Raw genomic sequence first — 17,859 nt, 5'->3', positions numbered from 1 at the left:
TTATATATTTTTTTCTGAATGATTGTTTTTTTGTTTTCATATAGGCTACAGAACAGGCTACATTTTCCAAAGCAGTTCACAAAAAAAAAAAAAAAATGAATTAATAATTCTAAAAACAAAAAAATGGCAACTTTTCAAGTTATAAAAAAGATTAACAAAAAAAAATTCTGAAATATTTACAGTGTTTAATTTTAGGAAGTGCATTGATTTCAAAAAAAAAAAAAATCTATATATATGTTTTTTTACTAAATAAAATGTTTTCTAATCGCGATCGCGACAGTTAAAAAAAATGAAAAAAAAAACTGTTTGTTGCTATATTTTTGTTTTACTATCCACTAATATTTCTAAATAATAATTTTATTTTTTATTATCATAATTAATTAATTCATATAATATATATATATCTTAATAACTATCCTCGATTGAGTTTTTTAGAAGTAAAAAAAATCACAGATCAAACAAACGCTATATTTTTTTTTAATTATAAGCGTAATTATTTATAATAATTTTTTTTCATATTATTAAGATTATTTTTTTTTCTATTTACACCAAAATATTTGAAAAAAAAAATCATTATTATTCATAACAAGTATAAAGCATATTTACCATTTATTTTTTTTAATTTTTGTATTTTTTTTTTAAATAAATTTTCTGTGTTTTTTTTGAGGGGGGTATTCTCCATTTTCTTTTTTTTTCCAGATGTAATTTAATATTTTCTCAAGAGCAATTGTTTTTTCTTAAAAATTTTAAACAAAAATTAATTAAAGTAAATTAGATCGTACTCAATCATTCGAGGGGGTGTTGATTTTGTGTGAATATTTCATTAAGTATTTTATAAGTTATAGATAAAAGATATTATTATTTTACTTTCGAGAACGTTCTTGTAATATTCTCTTTCTCACTTGTTGTTACAGTGTCTTTCTCTCATTCAAAGTGATTTTTATTTACTTTATTTTTATTTATTTATACACATTTATTATATTAGAGATATAATAGTTAATAAGAATAATAATATTTTTAAATATTTTTTTAATTAAAATTCATGCATACTTTTTCGTTCTTCCTCATCATTTTGCTAATTAATTTTTTATAATAATTAAATCGCATACCACATACAATCTCTAACCTAACATTTTCAAACGTCAAATAATATCACATAAGTGGTTTATGTCACTCAATAGTCCAAAAAAGATAGTGCTATACATATTTAATATAATCTATCCTTGTTTTGTGTCAATAGTCTATATTTTACAATTTGTTTACACTAAACTGACGTCATAATATGTTTTGACAGGACACACTTTGTTTATAAGCGATGTTTTTAGCATGTCTCTAAGCATTTTTGTATGCGATTTTTTAAAATTACACACCTCGTTTTATTTTAAAATAAGAAATAAAATTGTTTCTAATCAAAAACAAAATAAACGAATGATGTTTGTTTTTGAGAGGATGGCTACCTAATCTCTTGGAGCCGTTCTAATTAATTCAATTTGAAAAAAGATGAAAAATCAAAGAGTTATTTTTAAGCATTCATTTGCATTTTTACGATCACACTATTTATCAAGTTGTTTTTTAGGAGAATAAACCCTACACACCAACAAAATAGAGGATTTGATTTAACGTTTTGATGCTAACAATCGTCTTAAATATGATACTCTAGCCTTTAAACCATCTTGGTGCCTTTTTAATTCTAATTTTGTTTGTTGTAAATTATCCTCTAATCGACTAACTTCATGACAATATTCAGCAGCATCACGTAATATATTTACCTTGGCAGCCCGTTCTTTATTACATACAGATGGTAACAATACACGTAAATCATCAAATGCATTACGTAAGTCTACACGACGTTGTCGTTCCATATCGTTATGTAAACTACGTTTATCACTGTCGGAATCACTTGAATCACCTGAGCCACGTTTACGACGTTGTCTGTAACTTCGTCGAGCACGTTTTACACCTTTTGATGTGGATTGTGTGCTTGATTTTTGTAGGTTATCTGTGGCACCACGTTTTTTGTTCACTCTTTGTGGAGGTGACGATTGTGGGGTTGGGGGTGGTGATATTGTTATATTAGGAGAATGTTGGTCTTTGATGTTTCGACTGCTGTAGCTACTGCAATTTGTACCACTACTGTGATTTGTTGTGACTGATTGTTGTGAACCACTTTGTTGCATGTACTCAGTTTGTGACGTAGGAACTGTTGTGGGAGTTGTGGTACCGGTTCGATTGTTATGATTTGGTAAACGTGTTTTTATTGTACGTCTACGTTTGTTTATCGCTGTGGCTACGGATCTTTGAAGTGTTTGTCGATCATATAATGAGGGATTTGTTGGTAATGGTGCTTTTTGATGGTATTGTCGTAGCATTTGATGGTGTGTTTCACTGCCGTATACATTTACAACGTCAATTTCTTCTTCTTCTGTAACAATTAGAAAAAAAAATTTATTAGCCTTTTGTTTCCATATCAAGAAAAAAAAGTTACAAAAGTTCGAATTATTTAGCAACTTAAACATCTGAGATCTGAGTAGTTCAGAGTCGATATGTAGACTGAAAATGCGAGGCAGTACAACTATTTTCGATTGCCAGGGTGCGATCTAGCTATGAAGCCGCAACGGGGAAAAATTAATATTTACCGCCCTTACACTCATACTATATACAGGGTGTCTTCTCTAATCTCATAAACTAAAAAGGTTAAGATTTAAATACTTGGAATTATTTCACTAAAATAAAATCCAAATAACAAATAAAAACGTAGAAATGTTCAAAAAGAAGTAATAGATTATGCAAACTGCTTAGGTGCTTAGACATACAGGAAATACTAAATTCACACATAATGACTCACAGACATCGCCAATTTTAATTAATAAAATAATCTACTTTTCACATCAATTACGATTATATACAAACAAAACAAACGAACGGGTACATACATAAACAATTTATGTAGGAAGATAAATATCTTAAAATGTATGCGGGGGCGTTAATAGAACTAACGTACTGAAAAAACTCTCTTTCTGCGCCAACAACAAGAAATACTGCGATATGTCTGAATGACGATCATAGCATACAGTATTATTATTATTATAACTGCTTGAGAAGTGGGTCAATGTTCCTCTCATGTCAACTACATACACATAAACACCACCTTTGCAAGTAGACGATGATGGTAAACTGAGAACTATTTCACCACCGACAGCAACCTCCGCACATCGGGAGTACACCGATATAATAACGATAATATTTGACGACAATTCTCAATAATATCTCTGACGATGATATCTTCACGTTCTTTGAAAAAAAAAAAACTTGATTCATTTAGACGGATTCACTCACAATTGTAGAGAGCACAATCTCTCTGAATTGGTTTTGTTTTACTTCGAATTGTATAGACAGAAGAATAAAAATGTAATATAAAACCGACAAATAGACGCTATAATTTTGTTACAGTCTATTACATTGTATGTATGATGCGTTCTCATTCGTTGTCGACTTCGAGAACACCAAGATTGTGTGTATTGTGTGTGTGACTGTCTCTGATGGTGACTACTCTGGGTAAATTTATTTTTATATACATATTATTTCGTACATATATCGACTGGAAAAAATTTCAAGTATATATTCTATTTCTTTCTGGAACTATGATATTAAATACCCTTCATTGCCGTATAATATACTTCCAACCAAAAATAGTTCCCTGTCAACATTTACCTTCACTAATCTGACTATTTCTTCCTGAAATATCGATTAGTCATGAAGTTTAGACACATTTACTCAATTAAAGTGGTAAGAAAAAGTTATAAAAGCAAGTGAAATTTACAAAATTTTAGAAACCCCCGACAAATTTTTCGGGTACGAAACCCTGAGAATACTCTCCATTAAATTACTTTTTTTTCTTACTTTTTTTCTGGTTTTTGAAGATCATCGCCTATTTTTTAGTTGTTCCGGGTACGGAACACTAAACTTGCACTTGAAACATAGCTAAGAACACTCCCCATTAAATTACCTTTGAAACAAAACAAACAAAATCCAAATCAGTTCATTCGTTTAGGCCACAGACCGACAGACACACATAGCAACCAAGCTTATGCACTCACTTTTTGGTTCGAGGTTAAAAATAAGTTGCTCACACTAAAATCACGAACAGTTATCCGAAAAGTTTTTATCGAAAACCAAATGAATTTGTGATATAAAGCCTATTACTTTTTTGACATTGCTCAACTGTTAATCGAAGCATACTTTCCCCATAACTGTTTAGATAATTATCAACTTTTCACCTTAATACAGCTTTTTCACAGTTTACTAACGTACATTAAAGTGAAATAATATGAAAAAAAGCTTAGCACAATCTTTGACAGATATAAATTTAAAGGTATTATAGCAGTAAACTGAAGAGATTGTTTTAAGTCTTATAAAACACGATGACTATATATTTGGGGACTAAAAAGATACGATACACACATTTATAAAATGTTATGTAGAAAAACTTATGTCGAAATTCGAGGGGGAGAAAGTACGATGAGAAAGTTTTTTTGAATAATACCAGAGAAATTAAAACATATTTTATGTTATGTGAAGTAAAACATTTCGTGTGACATTTATTAGATCGAACAAAAACTATCAACAAAAACAACGAATAACTAAAACTACTTGGTCACTATGTATAGTTAGTTTCATGATGAAACCTTCTAGTTTTTTTTGTTTTTTTATTTATGTTTCATTTATAGTCTCGCTGAACACTAAATTCTAATTTGGAAAGTCATCATAGGTTTGTTTTACTCCAAGCACGAAACACCGAAGAGTAAATTGAAAATTAAAAGATTTATTAGGTTTTAATTTTGGTCACTTTTTTAACAAACTGAAGGTTTGCGATTGGGTCAATCACATCACTATTTTGTTATAATATTTAAATATTGTAGAACCAACTAAGAAAAGATTGTTTAAAGCTTTGTTGCATTTCAAAACAACAATATTTGAAGTTCACCAATATATTAATAAGGTACATAATCTAAGCTGTACTGACTACCCATGCGGTTGTGTCAACTACACCTCTCAATCCTATACGGTAGTTGTATCACATTCGAGGCTTTTTTTTTCAGTGTGAGTTACTCATTTATTATATGTAAATAATCGTTTTGTCGAGCATGTAAATTTCACAATATTAAAAAAGGAAACGATCTAAAACATCACGAAATTAAAATCAACCCAAACTAGTTTACTTAAGTCTAAAATCCTTAAATGGTAAATAATAGTTTTATAAAAACTCGAAACATTCAATAATGATTTTTCTAAATGGTTTGTGATAAAAACAGACCTAATTTTCAACATAAAAAAGCAGAAAATAAAACAATTTCTAAATGAGATAGAGATATACAATCAAAATATATTATAATGTATTTGAGAGATTAATGATATTCCCAACTCTTTTCGACATACAACCATTTTCCATTATTAGTTAGTATTGTCAATGCCCACACACATTAGTTAAAATCAAATTTATAAATTTAAATTAGTGCAAAATAATATTCAAATAAATGTGTACAGGATGATTCAGAAAATAATATACATGATATCAATTCTATTCTGCGGAAAAAATGTTCAAATCTAGATAAAAGAATATTGTGAAATTCATATCAGAGCGTGATACTAATTAAAAATAGTATCCCAATGGTTCAGAATATCTTAAAAAAATTTCTTTAGCATTATTAAAAATTAAACGTTCCTACAATATTTAAAAAATTGTACAAACGGTCTCATAATGCAAATATCAAACATTTTCACGATCTACGTCCTTGGAATTCTAGATTTTTCTTTATATTTTACTCTTTTAACTAGTCCGATCATGTCAAATCAAGTAATAATAACAAAAAAATTTTCACTTCTCACAAAGATGTTGAAGTTTTTCGAATAAAATTAAGATCAAAATTATTTGTATTATGTGATGGCTTAAAAAAATAACAGGCAGAACTCGAATACTTCAAATGCTGACTCAAAGAGGTCCGGTTTGGGTCCAGAAAAATATTATTCGTTATTTTGTAAGTAATAGGGTATTCCACTATTTTTGAAAAAGTACTTCAAAATGTTGATTTTGCTAATAAAAAGCCACCAAAAATTTATTTCAGAAAAATACACTGTTGCCAAAAACTTAAATTAAATTTTAAACCTTTTTCTAAACTGTCAAAAACGCGGGCATCCAATTTGATGACGTAATATGGGTATCACTATACGAAATAACACAAATACGTTTGACAGGTATATTCATAGACATTTGATTATAATAAATATAAATACTCATTATCTATGTATATATTATACCCAGCTGTCTACACTGAACTTACTGATGGTCTATGACTCATACCGCTATAACAAAACAGGTGGGCTTACCCGCGTTTTAGGTCACGTGATATACAGTTTAAAAATTACGATTTTTAATTTTAATATTTTAAAAGAAAAATGTGCTTTTATGACTCGAAATCAGAATATTTAAGTATATTTTTACATAAATTTTAACTTTTTTTCAAATTTCATGATTTATTTTTGACTAACGATAATACCCTATTGAAATTTTAAAAAATGATATTAAAAAAAGAAGTAGACATTCTTGAACACTCTGTACACCAAATGATATAAATATTCAAAGTTCAATCACCAGAATAATATAATGATTTTCTCTCTTCATCGCATTTCATACATACATTACAAATATATACACGGTCTGGTTCCTTATTACGGTTAAAAAATTGTTGTTTTTTTGATAAATTTTTATTAAAAAATAAACATTTTTATCATTTTATATTTTTTTGGGTGTCTATGTAAAGAAATAAATTCATTCAAATTTTTATATACTTTAAAAGTTTTTCTTAAAAAATTATTTTGTTGATAAAAAAAAATGATGTTAACTTTGTTGTAACTTTTTATAAAACTTGTATAACATTGCATAATATTTTTTTAATGATAACACAAGCACATTCCAAAATTTTATTGAAAGGTTTATGAATAATAATTATATGATATGATGGAAGATATGTTTTTAATACCAAGTGAATCAACGAAATTGGCCAACAATCGCATAAAAATTTGCACTTAGAATTAAAAGCTATCTATGGACACGCTAGTATTCGCACTGCGTGTGAGTTTTTTTGGAGGCGTTTCCATGGTAACGATACACTACTTTAATTATAGAATTGTATGGATGCATATATAATTGTATGGATTGCATTTATCACTTACATTGAAAATTTAATATTATTGTCTCACAAATTTAAATAAATAATTATGATAATTTACATTTGAAAAATAATATTTGTGCAATTTTATTTCTTATTTTCACAATTTTTAATGCATTAAGTTTAATTTATTAGTGTTTTTCAATAATTTTAATTTGACATTTTCTATAACATGTAAAGAATTGCAAATTAGCTATAACAGACTCCTTTTTCGGAAAAATTTTTCACTGGAAGCGCTGGCATCGTTTTTATTGTCCCTGCCATGACTACGCACAAAACGAATAGAAAGATGGAAATTTTCATTCGACATAGTCTAAAATGACTTTAATTTAATCTATCGTTTTACCATAAAACCAATGTTAAATATGCCTACTTTTGAAGTCATTTATTTATTTAAATAATCGAGAAAATTCGATTTATACATAGTCCAACTTTATATTTAAAAAAATCAAGCTTTTTATTTAAAATGACGGTTCTGGGCTCGTACATCCTTAAAATTATAAAATATGCAATTGCGGCACTTACAGATTTAAGGCTAACAGAACAACATAAATTTAAGGTTAATTTGTATTTAATCCGATAATATTTAAGTGGAAGAATTTTAAAATAATTGGCTCACTTGATTAGGTACAATTGTAATAGTGTACATTTTTTGTGAGACATTTTGTAAGTAGATAAATTTGGAAAAGTATGGATAAAAAAAAAACGTAAAGGTTAATGAACGTACGATCATATATATGTAGTTTAATTAGTATTTATCAGAATATAATGAGTATCTATAACTCGTATGTGTAACACAAATATGGCTAAAGATTGGCAAACAAACGGTGAACAAACAAATTTTTTCAATTGTATTGTGTATATTTATTTTGTGTGGATAATGCACTCCCAATAATTATCTCAGTCAGATCAAACAGACTGAAGACATACGCTGAATTAGAATGAAGTTGTTGGAATTTTTTGTTATTTGTGATCACAAATTTATGTGGAAACTTTTAATTTGTGCAGACATCCATTTAATACTAGTTTTTATGCCCAAACGAAAAATATTTCAGATTATAGCATTCATATTTTCAAGAAGATAAAACTTTTTCCACATCAAATAGATCAGGAATACTTCCAAAAATTAAGGAAACTTCTGTATAATTTTTGTTGAAATTAAAATTTTCTAGTAAATTAAACACATAACCCCAAAAATGTATTCCCTTGAATAAATATAAGAGATATTCAATTCTTTTAACGCGGAAACAACTCTTCCATGCGTTAACGGTTCTTTGATGACTTGCAAAATTTACAATATTTCAATAAAAGCTAATTTATGAGCATATCACTAAGGGTTAAAGGATTTTTTGTAAGTCAATTAAAATATTGAGAGTTTCAAAATGATAAACAACCTAAAAGTGATCACACAAATTTTATTTATGTACCCTCAAGTAAAAAAACAATGGATATTAAAATTGAACATTTGTTTAAAAATTAATTCTTAAGGTAGAACGAGCACCAAGGCAAGTTTAAACTTGTGGTTGAAATTATTGGTACCTTATTTTCAACTTTGATGATGAATTTTATTATTACTTCATGAATGTAGACGAGAAGTAATAATAAAATTATTCGATATCTGCCTTGGTTTTCGAAATATCGAAAATGAATCTTATTTGGTTAAATTAAGCTTCTTCCATAACATTTTTTTTTATCTACGGACCGCAAAAAAAAAACAGATTGAACTGATTTGTAATAATGATGACAGAATAAGCTCTCATAATAAACAAGTTTTATTGGGTGTGGTCACGCGGTCGGTCTTTACACTCACATAACAGCAGAGTTGCTAGATACATTTTTTAACTTTTTTTTTTTTTGAAATTTAAAGATAGAAAGTTTTTGCGGGGGACAAGTTAACATATATATTGTCTGTAGTGTTTTTTAACCGACTTCAAACAAAAAAGGAGGTTCTCAATTCGACTGTATTTTTTTTTAAATGTTTGTTACCTCAGAACGTTCGAATGGGTGAACCGATTTTGATGATTCTTTATCTGTTTGCAAGCTGCTGCTTCCCGTGTGGCCCCAATTAATTTTGGTCAAGTTCTGACAACAGAATCCACGAGAAAACCATAAAAGTCTAAAATTTGCATTAAGTATGCACGACAATAGGGCGAATAACTCAATATTACGCCAACCGATTTCGGTGGTTCTTTTTTTAGTGACAAATTAGTTAGTGTGCTTCAGATTCACTAAAAATCACAAAATAAAAAAAACTTTTAACAAATTTAAAAAGAAAACCGACTTCAAAAGAAATATTTTTCCAAAACAAATTAATATGCACTAAAAAGTAAAAAAATAATGATAATATAATGTAGTTAATATTATTGTTATTTTTGGAGTCGGTGTCAGCCACGCTAATGTAGCAAACTGTTCTGTCAGAGTTGTTTCCTTGGCTGACACCGACTCCAAAAATAACAATAATATTAACTACATTATATTATCATTATTTTTTTACTTTTTAGTGCATATTAATTTGTTTTGGAAAAATATTTCTTCTGAAGTCGGTTTTCTTTTTGTTAAAAGTTTTTTTTTATTAATAATTGATACTGTTATTAAAACAAGAGTTTCTATTATTTAAATTTTGTTACTATGCGCTGCGCTTGGTAGCTGGTTACTAGGCACTCTCATTGACAACTATAGTATACATAATATATTTCAACAAGTTTAAAAACTGAACCACCGCACAGTAATGCCAAAAGAATTCTCTCTGTTGCTGTTGCTAACTTTGATTGGTTCGCTTCCATATCGACATTTAATAATAATATAAAAAATTTCTTCAGGCGTTTATATTGTACACATAATAAAAATATTAATCTGACATCCCAATGTGTATATATGGATTAAAATATTACAGTTAAACCTTATCTTGAATTATTTATCATAAAGTTCAAATTATAAATCAAACAATTCTTTTTTTTATGTTCTTTTTTTTCTTGTTATAAATTCCAAAAAAACAAAAATCTAAGAATAATAAAACATAAGTATTTAAAACTTTCTTAGTTGTCGACAAGACATGATGACTCCTTCTGATAAGTTTGAATGCTTGAAGATACCATTTTCTAGATCATCTAGAAAAGCAAAGCTAAAATCAATTTGAAATTATTCATTTTCTTCTCTAAAAATCTCTGGAACTGTTTTGGAGATTATTTATTACTTGCTCTCACTTATCCCCCTTTTATAACACTCGAAATAGGAATTATAATTTTTTTCATAATGCATTGAATATGTCAGAAAACCCTGGTTGAACAGGTGGCCATAAATTGTATCTCGTTCACCCTTTTTACAGAAATCTTTAATTTATGCTTAAGAATGATGTTCATAGATGGCGCAAATCTTTATAAAATATTGCTCATGTGTTATTCTCATATAAGATCTATATTATTGTAAAGTTTCATTAAAATCCATTGAGTAGTTTTTGCGCAACAAACAAACTTCCACATTTATAATATATAGGGACCCACTCTATTCAAAATTATCCATAATTTTGACTCTTATTAAATTCTGAAATCAAATTCACTTGAAAATAGCATTATTTCAAACAGATTTCAAAACTTCTATTCAATATAAATTGATTGTATTGAAATCAACTTACGTTGAAAATAATGTTATTTTTGCCGATGGTGAAGCTCTGGTCGTAGATGTACCTTGTTAAAACCACTGTATTTATTACCGTATATTAATAAAACCACACAAATTATTAGATAAGAAAGGATAAATACATTAATATGTCATGGGTGGTCTCAAATGATTGAGAAAGTTTCAACTTGATATTTATAAAAAAAACTTATTAATAAAATTATTATTACTTATTCCCAGCAACAACATTCAAATTGAACCGAACAAAAAAAAAACCAAAACGAACTTAAATAAAAACAAGTTTGTATAATTTTTAAAAGTTGGTTATCCATACTACATTTTTTTGTGAATATTTTTTTTATGTTCGTTTCATTGTGCATTTCCGCATTTTATTATCACCAAAAATAAAAGACTTGTATGTTGTGTATTTGACGTAATGTAAGCAATTAAAGTAATTGAACCGTATTATAAGCTAACATTATATCCACCAACCAACAAAGGTCTGTTTTAATCTGAATTTTGGCTTTTGAAATTTAATATATTGGTCATTTTTGACATAGCTGTCCAAACCATACCAACACAAATGATTCCGTATCAAAACTACACATTTAAAGGGGAATTGGATGACAATAACATAAAAAATAATAGGAATGTGGTAAAAATGATGTGAAAAAGTTGTGAAAATTTGCATTTTCTTCTCATTTTTGTTGGAGCTTGATGAAATTAGTCTATAATTAGGACGGCAATTTTTTGATATCTGGATTATATCTTTTCTTATCTGGATCTCGAAAAACTTTCGGTGGATATTATAAAAAATTTATTAAAGAACAAAAAAATCCAGACTTAATAAGGATGTATCAACACGAAGCTTTCAATATTTCGAAAACCAAGGCAGATATTGAAAAATTTTATTATTATTTTTCGTCTACATTCATGAAGTAATAACAAAATTCATCATCAAAGTTGAAAATAAGGTATAAATAATTTCAACCACAAGTCTAAACTTGCCTTGGCGCTTGTTAATTACAAATTAACAAAAAAAAAATGGTTTGATAAAGTATCAAAAATATAAAACAGACCCAAAAATATCTATAAAATACATTTTTGGTGATAAAAGAACATTGGAATCACGACTTGGTTAATATCGAACCACCATTTATTGTTCAGATAGGTAGTTAATTTAGCAAACAGAATAATAACAGACGAATAATGAGAGGCAACAAGCGAACAAGCGAGCGGTGTTGCTTATTGAAGAGTCCAAACATGACAACAAGTAAAATAAAACAACATTCCTCTCCCAGGCCAAAAAAATAGCCGTAGGTCATTATATTCACCAGAGTTACATACACTGTACCACTGTACCACTGTACGTACCCATACCAAACCATACTACCATAATAAAACATGGTCTAAAATCTCATACATATACATAATAATGGATTTTTGAAAATATCATTTCTATTATATGATTTTTTATTTTAAACACAGCGGTTATATCTAGTTCAAATTGAATCAATCACCCGCGATTTTTATCGATTTTTATTATCAATAAATACCACATCGCGTACTTCTCTTGTGAATGAATTCATTCAAAACATGAATTTCAATCCGTATGTCTATGTTGTCTAGAAGCTATAGGTAATAATTTAAATTCTTAATAGAGTTGGTACAAAATTGATTGAGATCTTCATCATTGTTCAATAGCAATTATAACTTAAATGTAAAGATCACATTATGAACAATAAAAAATAAATAATTATAAAATACGTTAAAAGTTCGCGATTTTAAAGTATTGAATTGATAATTGATTGAAATATGAAAAGGATAGAAAAGTGTAAGCATTATAGAAATGGAATTTCTACTAATTGAATTTTTTTATACCATGGAGACAGTAATTTCTAACCTTATTTCTGGCAGTCGCGAATAGGAATAGGAAATAGCTAGCATATGGAGATCGAAGTTTTGACACATAATATTATATTTATTTCAATATAACAAAATATTCTAGTAATCTATAAAAAAAACAAGTGAAAGCAAACAATTGACTGAGTTAATTGTTGAGATACCATGCATAAATAGTGTTGATTACTCTATTACATTGCACAAAAGTTGAGGAAAGTTTCGAAAAATTTTATAGTTTCGGTAAAATATTTTAATAAAACATAAGGAAGTTAGGCTCATTTTCAAAATTCAGCAGAAGTCGCACGAATAATATTCAAAAATAAAATAAACTATCTTTCAATTTTGAACTAAATCTAATAATAAACGGTAAAAGAACACTAGAACTATAAAATAAAATTTATTGAATAAAATGAAATTTAACCTCGGACTTGTATTATTTCAAAGAATTTCAATTATCTGAAAGATTTGAAACAGTATCAAACCATTCGTGACAAAAAAAAAAACCATAATGTTATCAATTTTGACCCTGACAGTTATTAAAAACAGAAAATACGTTGACATATTATCTGATGAACATAGTGAATAAGAGAGAAGAAAAAAAAGTGTATATTGATAATGTAAATAACATTTTCCCGCAGCCCAGTAAATTGCTGTATCATTACTAGTCAAGGGCATGACGACATTAAGGGTAGTATATAGCATGTTTAGTTGAATGACCTATCTACCCTAAAGAAGAAATGGAAAAAAATAAAATAAAATCAACAATGCCGATGCGCTTATGCTGCTGCCTCTTCTGTTTAAGAAAATATCAAAGCAAATGTTGTTTGTAGTGGAGAGTTTATATAACTACACCCCGAATAAAAATCGTCGCAACGCGTCAAACTAACCCTCTTTACAACAATCGATAAAAACCTTCCTGTTATTTTTTTTCTTCTTCAACATATTTATACACTAGTACTAGTCATTTTTTCGCTAATATTTTCAACCCCATTTTTTATTTTTGTCATACAAAATTGAAAACATTCCTGCATTCGTAATTTTAAACGGAAATTAATCATTTTTTCCTTCAATTTTTTATGGTTTGAGAATAATAAACTTGAAAAATATTTCTTGAAGAATACTTTTCCAAAAAATTAAAAAACTTATGATCAAAACGATATCGCAAACACTTTTTGTTTCAATCGGCTTACGAAAAAAAGGCTATTATGATAAAAGTAAGTTATAATCAGTACTTTACAGCTTATAAAGTCGAAAAAACAAATACTTAACGTAAGAATAAAAATATCAAAAGCTCACAAAAGTTATAAGCTGTTTTAAATATTTTTCATAATTTAATATTCAAAACAAGTATTTGGAAAAAAAGAAGGTTTTAGAAGCACTAAGGACAAGTCGACAAAAAAGGGAGCATACATTAAAACTACTTAACAGATCGATCATATAGGCATGATGAAAATATAAAAGCCTAAGTAAGTGTATTCTATGACAAGAAAATATTACAACAGGGCTAGAAAAGTACAATATCTCAACTCCATTATAACATACACAATACAAAACATTTAATATATAAAAAGAAGCGTCGCATAACGTCGCGGCGCGGTTCTCTCATCATAATGGTGGTTAATCTGCCAACGCCCGGTCGTCGTATCTCTTGAGCATGACGTCATTGCATTAAAAACTATACCCCGCATTACACCATTCACAGTCAGACGAGTCTATCCGTACGTCTGACCCCGAGGAGTCTGTCTGTCATCAAACATCGACAATAACGGCGACGTACGAAGTATATATATGTATTGGTCTCGAATACGTTATACGACGACATTGTATCCCGCCTAAAATAGTGCGCATGACATAAAAGTTTATTGCTATTTAATGGGAATTTTCATGTATGGTATGATGAGGTATGTAGAAGGGAAACGCAAAGGTAACAAAACAGAGTAAGGGATGATTGGCTCAACTGTCTGATATTTAACGAAAAAAAAGTTTACAAATTTACAGAGATACTAAAAAGTTCTTTTTTTTTATTTTTTGATTTTATATTGGCGAAAGTTGAAAGGAATGTGGTCCACATGTTCATATTAAAAAATTTATATTTTTATATTAAAAAAATAACGCTTAAAGCAAATCACAAAACTTGTAATTTTATAATTAAAATTGGATCAAAGTTATAATTAACACTTAGTTAACACTAGTTGCAAAATATTATTATTAAGATTTAATTTCACTTCCGATGCGTGACACAGAAATCGATAAGCAAACTAAAACATGATAACAGCTGTTGTACAAAGTTAAACCTAATCCCACCGACCTTAAGAATTTTAAACTGAAAATTGCGTAATTGCTGTTTAACGGTTTCTGAGGAAATCACTAACAATTCAAAAATATTGAATAATTCCGAAATTCCCCTGAAAAAAAGCTTAGTAGCCGAGCGGATTAAAGTGCCGACTTTAACCGTTTGTCTCCTTAGGCTTAGGTTGCGAATTCGAATCTAGACAACGGCAATGTGAACAATTACAATTAATGGGGCGAAAAAATTGATCACACTGTCTGTGAAGTAACCGACTCCACCTACATCATAAATTTAATTGTATACGGATGTAGTTTAATAAATAAGGATTAAAAAATAATGATGTGGGCGGCCTCTGTTATAGACCTATATGTCAGAGAAATGGAGGTTAAACTCCACTACTATTATTTTTTTTTTCGAATTCCGAAAATCCTTTTTACAAATTTTTAATACCAAATATGAGCATTTGGAATTATTGAAAAACTCATAAAGTATAAGAAATCATTGAATAATTTTTAATAAAATATCGGTTGCAATATGAACTACGAAAAAAAAAAATAAATCACTACCATCAACACATGTTACCAGAAAAGTTTTCGTGAACTCATTTTCTCATATTCTCTATATATTAAATCTTTGTAAACTTTTTAGAAACATTGTTAATGCGTCTAATATTATAATACAACCAAACATTGTCGTTCGTCAGTCGAAAAACTTCAAGTTGAGGGTAATGTTCGAAGTTAGAAAAGTCATGATGATGGTAGAGAAGTAAGAGGTATACAGAACCAGGCGCGATATTATCGTCGACCAATCAAATATACCAAGCATGTGAATGGCCTTGGACTAGTAGAATACTATATATACATATACTCACAAAATACTATCATCTTCATTCCCACATTTTTCCACAACCGGGTGGTAGCATTTTTTTTGCCAAACCACCCTTAATCTTCTTACAACGAAATACTAACAGAAAAAAAATTGTTCTCGATATTATTCAATATAGAAAATTTTCTTGTTACCCAAAAAGGGCCTCTTTCTGAAAATACAACATCCCGCCCAAATGGTAATGCGCAAGTGATTATTTGTATATGTATACTGTTTGTAAAATTGTCTAGTCGATCCAGACACCAGACACATACATAGGATATTCATATCACCAGTATGAGGACCCCGCGCGGGTAACACAGGATGAAAGTGTGTAGAGTTGTTCAACGAGTTGGTTCACTATATGGGGTTTTGTTCTGTTGTTAGGGTAGGTTTTTCAAATAAAACTGGATTGAGTCGTTCTCGTTTCTCTCCATATTAAAACCAAAATCATTTAAAGTAAGGCACCTCTCTTTGGTATCAAAATAATGTCAGTCAACAAATATATACCTATACAGACATGTATGAACTTGACGAAGGGCACACATATATAATAACAAATAAATGAGAAGGCCCTCTACTCTACGTCTTGTACTCTTCTGGTAGTCTGGTGTATGTTTGGTGTACATGATGTACCCTTATTTTACTCACGGGATGTATACACTGGTATATATATAAATGTAGGTTTGTTAAATAATATTTTTTGTGGAATGAGTCCAGACAGTAGGATTTATATTAACAAAGAGAAATGTAACACACAAAATAACTATAAAATTGCTTATCAAATTTAAATTATTATTTTCTACGTCGTATTTTTATCGAAGAAATAATATTATTTACTTCTTACAGTTTCTAACTACAATACGAAAATAACTAGAATTCACCACTTAGATTCATTACCAGCACTAATTACGAGACTACAATTGGTTTTCTGGTTTTCACCTAGCTGAATTTTAGTAAAAACAGTTTTATCAGTCTTGTACAAGATTGCAGTACTGAGGAGAGGGTGCAAGATCATTCTTACGCTTGTACATCTGACCTTGCAACAAGCAGGACTGCTCATATATACTCAAAATATTCTTATCTTAGAATTCAGTTATCCAAATAGTTACTACAAGATCCGTGCAAAGTTTCAAAATGTATCAAATATAGGAAGTTTCGATCGAATATTCAAGATCGATCCCTTTTAATCTTAGAAATCTTCTTAGGAAAAACATACTCAAAGTTCATCCTTTTGTGAATAACTGCAGTTGCGACATCAAGCAAGACTTTACTCAAAGTAATACTTAAAGTGATAAAGATTTCAGGATTAAAAAGACATTCTTGCACTCTTAAAACGAAGCCCAACTTTCTTCATTATTACTCAAAATATTTTTATTTTAAAATGTTAGATTCAAGAATATAAATAGACTTCATCTGTCCTTCAAAAGGGGGTAAGAAAAAGAAACCAGAAATAAAATTGAAGAAATAAAGCTTTGAGAGAAAAACATGGAACATTTCAGTTTTTAAGTGCACAACAATTATTTCAGAAGCTTCCATAATCAAAATGAATAGTAAACAACTATCTACCTTCTGTCGGCAACCAGCTTTACTCAGCCATTCGTAGACAACTATAAATGGTTCATGAAGATTGATAATTATGGTCAACTGAGTGAAGTTCTCTAAAATCTTTTTGGGTTTTTTAATTTCAAATTATATATTTCCATGTTTCAATTGATTGACATTCAGTTTGAGTTTTGTACAACGGCCCATAAAAAGAATTTAAACATTTTTGTGTGAACTATTAATATTTACTTTATGAATGTGTAAATTTTTAATTAACAAATTATTATGCATGTCAAAAACAATGAAACAACATGTTCTTTAATCGATTCATTTGATGTTTCAGCACATCGAACAACAATCACATGATACCAGTTTTTTATTTTATTTTTTTAATATACGTGATAAAAAATTTTTCCT

The 17,859-nt window shown here is 28.7% G+C and overlaps 1 protein-coding gene across 1 annotated transcript in view; it reads right to left on the bottom strand.

Annotated features, from left to right (window-relative positions):
* Positions 1 to 672: 672 nt before the first annotated feature.
* Positions 673 to 17,859, bottom strand: part of LOC123298151 (myc protein) — a 65,770-nt gene continuing 48,583 nt past the window's right edge. The window contains exon 3 of the mRNA XM_044880068.1: positions 673 to 2,422. Within this exon, the coding sequence (XP_044736003.1) occupies positions 1,617 to 2,422 (806 nt within the window). The 3' untranslated portion in view covers positions 673 to 1,616. The remainder of the gene's footprint in view (positions 2,423 to 17,859) is intronic.

Source organism: Chrysoperla carnea, chromosome 4 (assembly GCF_905475395.1).
Source record: "Chrysoperla carnea chromosome 4, inChrCarn1.1, whole genome shotgun sequence".
In the NCBI taxonomy this organism is placed as follows: Eukaryota; Metazoa; Arthropoda; class Insecta; order Neuroptera; family Chrysopidae; genus Chrysoperla; species Chrysoperla carnea.
This window is presented reverse-complemented; position numbering and strand designations above follow the sequence as displayed.